General features: G+C 35.3%; 1 protein-coding gene across 1 annotated transcript; it reads left to right on the top strand.

Moving 5' to 3' along the window:
* LOC126885344 (uncharacterized) lies at positions 1 to 654 on the top strand. The gene has a single exon (XM_050651901.1). The coding sequence runs from the start codon at positions 1 to 3 to the stop codon at positions 652 to 654; it is 654 nt and encodes a 217-aa protein (XP_050507858.1).
* Positions 655 to 6311: the final 5657 nt, after the last annotated feature.

Below are 6311 nucleotides of genomic sequence, written 5' to 3'. Positions count from 1 at the left end.
ATGGCAGAGAATCAAGCAGGAAGCCATGTGCTTGCCAACATGGCAACAGTATCAGCTCCTTCTGAGTTTAATTTCTCCCTTCCAGGATCATGGAATCAGTGGAAAAAGAGGTTACAAAGATATATGTCGGTTAGTGGTTTTATAAACAAACCAGAAGCTGAAAAAATTGATATGCTAGTGTATCTAATGGGGGCAGAAGCAGAGGAAATTATAACTCAATTTAATCTAACACCCGCACAGCAAGTATATAGTATTATTATCGAGAAGTTTGACGCTCATTTTATACCCCAAAAGAACGTAATATTTGAACGATTCAAGTTCAACACACGTAGTCAACAGCCAGGGGAGTCGGTGGATGCATATATCACTGCACTTCATAGCCTGGCAGAGCATTGTAGTTATGGGGCTCTAAAAGATGAGTTAATAAGAGACCGCATAGTAGTAGGAGTTTTAGATGTAAAAGTAAGTGAGAGGTTACAACTCCAAAAGAACCTAACATTAGGGGAAGCTGTATTAACAGTACGTCAAGCCGAGCTGCAGAATTCTCAAAACAGGATTCTTAGGCAAGAACGAGTACAAGAAGTAGCTACGGTCAATGCACACAGAGGTAACTACTGGTCACAATCACAAGCAGAACCAAATAAATATGGATAACAGAACACATGGGGGAAATCCAACAAAAACTACAAATGTACATACTGTAGTGTACCAAGCTGCAACAGCCGAGAAAGATGTCCAGCAAAAGATAGTCGTTGTCGATTATGTGGAAAGAAAGGACATTGGCAAGCTAGATGTAGATCCGGCAGGAATGTAAGAGTAGTTGAAGGTCAAAACTGTGCTGAAAGTGAGGTAGGAATAGAAAATGAAATGGAAAACTTACAGGTAAATAACTTTGATTTTCATCTAGGACACATTTACACTAATGATAAAGATGAGTGGTTTGCAAAAGTTTTATTTGACAATAAATATGTTATGCCTTTTCTTGTTGATACAGGTGCTGATGTAAGTTGTGTCTCTAGAAATATGTTGTCTGATTTCTACAAAAATAAAATGTATGTTTGCCAGGAGTCCATAGGGGGCCCTGATAATAAAAAACTAGAAATTGAGGGTAAAATTGATGTTAATTTGACTTATAATGACAATATGTGTTCAGAATCTTTATATGTTGTAAAAAATCTAAAGGTGCCTATCTTTGGTCGGCCTGGAATTATAAAATTAAAAATGCTTAATATTAATAAAAATAGTTCACGTTATATTAATAACTTAGTATCTAAAAATATAAATGCATTTGGGGCAGAATCAGAGACCTACAGTGCTAGCAAGTACTCATTAGAAACGATAGCTGAGTCATTTCAAGGAATATTTGATGATATTGGGGAATTTAAAACAGAAATGAAACTTGAGCTAAAATCTAATGTTCAGCCATTTGCTCAGTCAGTACCACGAGTAGTTCCATTACCACTCATGCCCAAGTTAAAAGTTGAGTTAGACCGTCTACTTCAGTTGGGTATAATAAAACCAATTGAAGAACATACCAGGTGGGTAAGTCCTATTGTTTGTGTACCAAAGGGTGACTCTCTTAGGTTGTGCGGAGATTACACAAAACTTAACCAAAGTGTATTAAGAGCTTATTTCCCACTTCCAAAAATAGAGCATACTTTGGCTCAACTGAAAAATTTAATAATATTTTCTAAGCTCGACACAACTAGTGGTTACTTCCAAATTAAACTGAAACCAGAAAGCCAATTGCTAACTACATTCATCACACCATTTGGTCGATACTTTTTTACACATCTTCCCTTTGGAATTTCATGTTCTCCAGAATATTTTGCACTTAGGTTTTCTAAGATTCTTTCAGGTATGAAAGGGGTAGTCTTTTATATGGATGATATTTTAATCCATGCTAGTTCAGTCAAAGAACATGACGAAATTTTAAACCAAGTTCTAATAAAATTACACAGTGAAGGTATAACCCTTAATAAAAACAAATGTGTCATTGCTGCTAAGTCAGTCAAGTACTTGGGGCATATCATCACTACTTCTGGGGTTAAAATAGATCCTGAACGGGTCAGAGCAATTAGAGAATTCCCAGAACCAGAAAATAAAACAGAACTTTTAAGATTATTAGGTATGATTAATTTTGCTGGTAAATATATTAAAAACAAATCTGAGATTTTAGAACCTTTAACATTTCTTCTAAAAAAGGACTCAGTATTCTTATGGGGACCTGCTCAAATTCAAGCTCTAAATACTCTAAAAAAATGTTTAGAAAGTTCCCCAAATTTATCATATTTTGATGCGAACAAAACTATTGTTGTAAATTCAGACTCTAGTTGTTTTGGTATAGGAACTTGTCTGATGCAAGAAAATCTAGATAAATCTCGCGAAATAGTGGCATTTTCATCTCGATTATTAAGTCAAGTAGAGGGTCGATACGCGCAGATAGAAAAAGAAGCTCTGGCAATTACGTGGGCAGCTGAAAAGTTTGCTGATTATATAACAGGGGTCAAAGATTTGATTTTTGAAACAGACTCAAAACCCCTTGTTCAAATTTTACAGACGAAAAATGTGGATGAATTATCTCCTAGGTTGCAGCGGTTTCGGATGAGATTAATGCGTTACAATTATAAAGTAGTTTACATCCCCGGAAAACAGTTGGTTGTGTCAGACGCACTAAGTCGAAGTCCCATAAAAAATTCTGTACCTAGTAATGATGAGTTGACAGGTATTGAAGTCGAGGGGTATGTTAAATCTGTAATTCGTAATTTACCCATAAAAGATCGGTTTATAAAGCAAATAATCGAGGAACAAAGCAATGACCCTGTTTTACAAATAATAAAACAATATACGTTGACTTCATGGCCAGAAAAGTCTAAAATTCCCGTGCATGTTTTGCCATATTTTCAATTCAGATATGATATATCATTTTGTGAAAATTTGTTATTAAAAAGTTCTCGAATTATTATACCAGCAGCTTTACAACTTAAATGTCTAGAATATATTCACACAGGTCATCTGGGGGTAGTCAAGTGCAGGGACAGGGCTAAATCTACAGTGTGGTGGATCGGGCTGTCTTCTCAAATAGAAAAAATGATTAGAAATTGTCCCAATTGTGTGGAAAATCGTGAAAATATAAAAGAAACTTTTTACAAAGAAGAATCATGTACACGACCTTGGGAAAAGATAGCGCTAGATCTTTTTAAACTGGATAAATGGTTCTTGATTGTCGTGGACTACTACTCCAGATATTTTGAAATATTTGAGCTCAGTTCCATGACTGAAATTGTTATTATAAATCACTTGAAAGGTTTATTCTCTAGATATGGTATTCCGAATATTGTGCGTAGTGACAATGGACCACAATTTTCAACATTATTTAAGAAATTTGCTTCAAATTATAATTTTATTCATGTAACTAGTAGCCCATACTTTGCACAGAGCAATGGATTAGTTGAACGGGCAGTTAAGACTGCTAAAGAACTAATCAAAAAGAATAGTGAAGATATATTTTTAGCGCTCTTAGCCTATAGGGCTACAACTTTAAGGTGTGGACTTTCACCAGCAGAGCTGTTTTTCTCTAGAAAATTAAGAACTAATCTACCACAGTTGTCATTAAATTTGGAACAATCGGTTGTTAAGGGGGGAGTGTCATTAAGAGAAAGGGAAAATAAGGAAAAACAAGCAGATAATTATAATAGTAGACACCGAGCCAAGGATATGCAACCTTTATATGTGGGCGATTCTGTCTGGATTATTGATATTAGGCAATATGGAAAGGTAATTGAAATTTGTGAAGAACCACGCTCTTATGTTGTTCAAACTAATAGTGGTCAATTCAGACGTAACAGATGGCATTTGGTCCAGGCACCTTACTATACTCCTGATACCAGTAACCAGTTAGTTCCTAAGAAATTTGTTGACGGCAGTGACTTAGCAACTCCAGGCTTCTCCCACAAAGAAAAGGAGAATGAGAATATAAATAATACCTCTGATACTTTAGAGACTATACATGGGAGTCAGAGTTGTGGAGTCGATGCTTCACCAAATAAAAGTGATGTCCAAAGTGAACACTTACCTGTACAGGAACCTGATCTGTTATTGAGGCCTAAAAGGAACATTAAAAAGCCAATTTACTTGTCCGACTATAGTTGTTAAGTTATGTATTCATTCTATATTTGCTGGGGTCCTGGAATTCTCATAGAGAGCTCTGTGGCTTACCTCATTTAAAAAGAGGAGAATGTAGAGTCAGCTCAGTATGCAACCACTTATACGTTTCCTTCAGAAACGTAGTCGGTACTTGAGACAGAACCTCTTTGGGGAGAAGGACAGGATGTCAAGATAGGGGTAGAAGTTAGGTTAATGATATGGATTGTCGCTTTGAAATATAATTGTAATAAAGTGCTAAATAAAGATTGTCTCAATAATTCTACAGTATACACTAAAATAAACTGACTCTTTGCCTAACAGCGGCATTTGGCTTGTGACTAGGAAGTCACGAAAGGAGAACCGTTTCTAACACTACATTTTCAGGAACTTTAAAAACTTGATTAAGAGCTATGTCGGAACTTTATATTCGAACTTAACTTTCTCAGAAAACTAAACTCTTCAGAAAACCGCGCCGTGGCGGCTCCTGCCGAGGCTCAACAAACCTCTCTCTTTGAAAGCTCAAAATTCTTCAATCTCAGAACTTGAATCTTTCTCCCCAAACCAAAACGCTTCCTTCCAAAAACCCACTCCATTTCTCATTCTGCCTTACTCATCCAATCAACCAATAAGAAAAAAGTCTAATCCTTCCCTCTTTCATCATTGACTAATAAAAAAATAACTGAGCTTCCTATACTTTTTATCGACCAATGGAAAAAAACAAAACATGTTCTAAGCCCAACCCAGTTAGTATGGAACCATTTAAAATTAGTTTGCAAAGTCAGCAAAACTCACTCCGTTCTACAGTTCTAAGTAAAGATATTGCTGAGTCCACAATTAACACATGTGTTCTCTAACAATAATATGAGCACGTTTTGTGTATCTAACTACCAGGAATACTAGAGCCAAAACGATCATTAGCTACATTGTAACTATTTTTTTACATCACAAACGGAACACAGGGAATCGAATATATGACCGTAAAATACAATAACGTCTTTCTGTAACAAGACAGATGAACTTCAAATTCTCACGTTTAAATAAATTCCCTACATTCGCTTGGCATATGAAGCTATGTTTTTATGTCTACAGGGTGAGACAAAAATATGTTACGATAAATTTACAATCTTTGGTTTCTGCATAAGGAAAAATAATTGCGTTCTTTTGAACCGTTTCAAGTGCTCATTTAATACGTTTAGTTCTTTTTATCCCCCACTCTACATACTTTTTGAAACAAAATTTTTGTTCTCTTAATATTTTTACTTAAAAAAGGTATACTACATTCATCTCGCTAAACTCAACTGTTCGAGATAAACGCATTTTAATTTTGCGATACAACATATTTTTGTGAATAATCTCATTGTAATTGGACCCGAAAAAAAAAAAACTTTAAACCATAATAATTGTACCAGTTCTCATATTTATGTCATTGCAACGCAAATCCCATTTGAAGAAATTTGCGAAAAATTTTTGTAAATTTTTTTGGTTTTAAGTTATTTTTTGGGCGTAACCACAATGATAATATGCAAAAAATTATGTTGCCTCGTATATTTAAAATGCGTTTATCTCAAAAACGGTTGAGTTTAACGAGATGAATGTAGTATGCCTTTTTAAAGTGAAGATATGAAGAGAATAAAACTTTTGATTCAAAAAGTATGTAAAGTGGGCAATAAAAAAACATCATTTTTGGTGGCGAATTTGAATTTCTCGTCCCAAAAAACCCCCGCTTACCAAATTTCGTGTTATTATCCCATGCCTGTTAGGAAATATTCAAGAATAAATAAAATAAAAGTTTAACTTTGACGTATTTCGGTTATTATCAACTTTTGTACTAAGGTAAGTTAACTTAAATCGACCTATTTTAATCTCAGGAATCTAAGGTTAAGCTATGGCCCATTCTTTACCGAACATCCTGTGTAGCTTGAAGCACCCGAAACGCTAGGGGGACCCACGCCCCCTGCCCATGGGTATGGGCGCCTATGACTAGGTACCTCTATACTGGTACAGTTTTATGCTTTATATTACTGTAATTCATTTGATTTCAAGTAATTCCACAGTATGGAAGGAGTGTCAAATTTCAAGAGCGTTAAAGATGAGGTTGATCAACTGCTTAATATTCCTAATACTGACTTACGGATGTGAATCTTGGACCCTGAGAAATTCGGAAA

The sequence above is a fragment of the Diabrotica virgifera genome, chromosome 5, assembly GCF_917563875.1.
Source record: "Diabrotica virgifera virgifera chromosome 5, PGI_DIABVI_V3a".
NCBI lineage: Eukaryota > Metazoa > Arthropoda > Insecta > Coleoptera > Chrysomelidae > Diabrotica > Diabrotica virgifera.
This window is presented reverse-complemented; position numbering and strand designations above follow the sequence as displayed.

What these genes read in the sequence shown, in the direction of transcription:
- LOC126885344 (XM_050651901.1), top strand. Translation starts at nt 1, where the DNA reads ATGGCAGAGAATCAAGCAGGAAGCCATGTGCTTGCCAACATGGCAACA.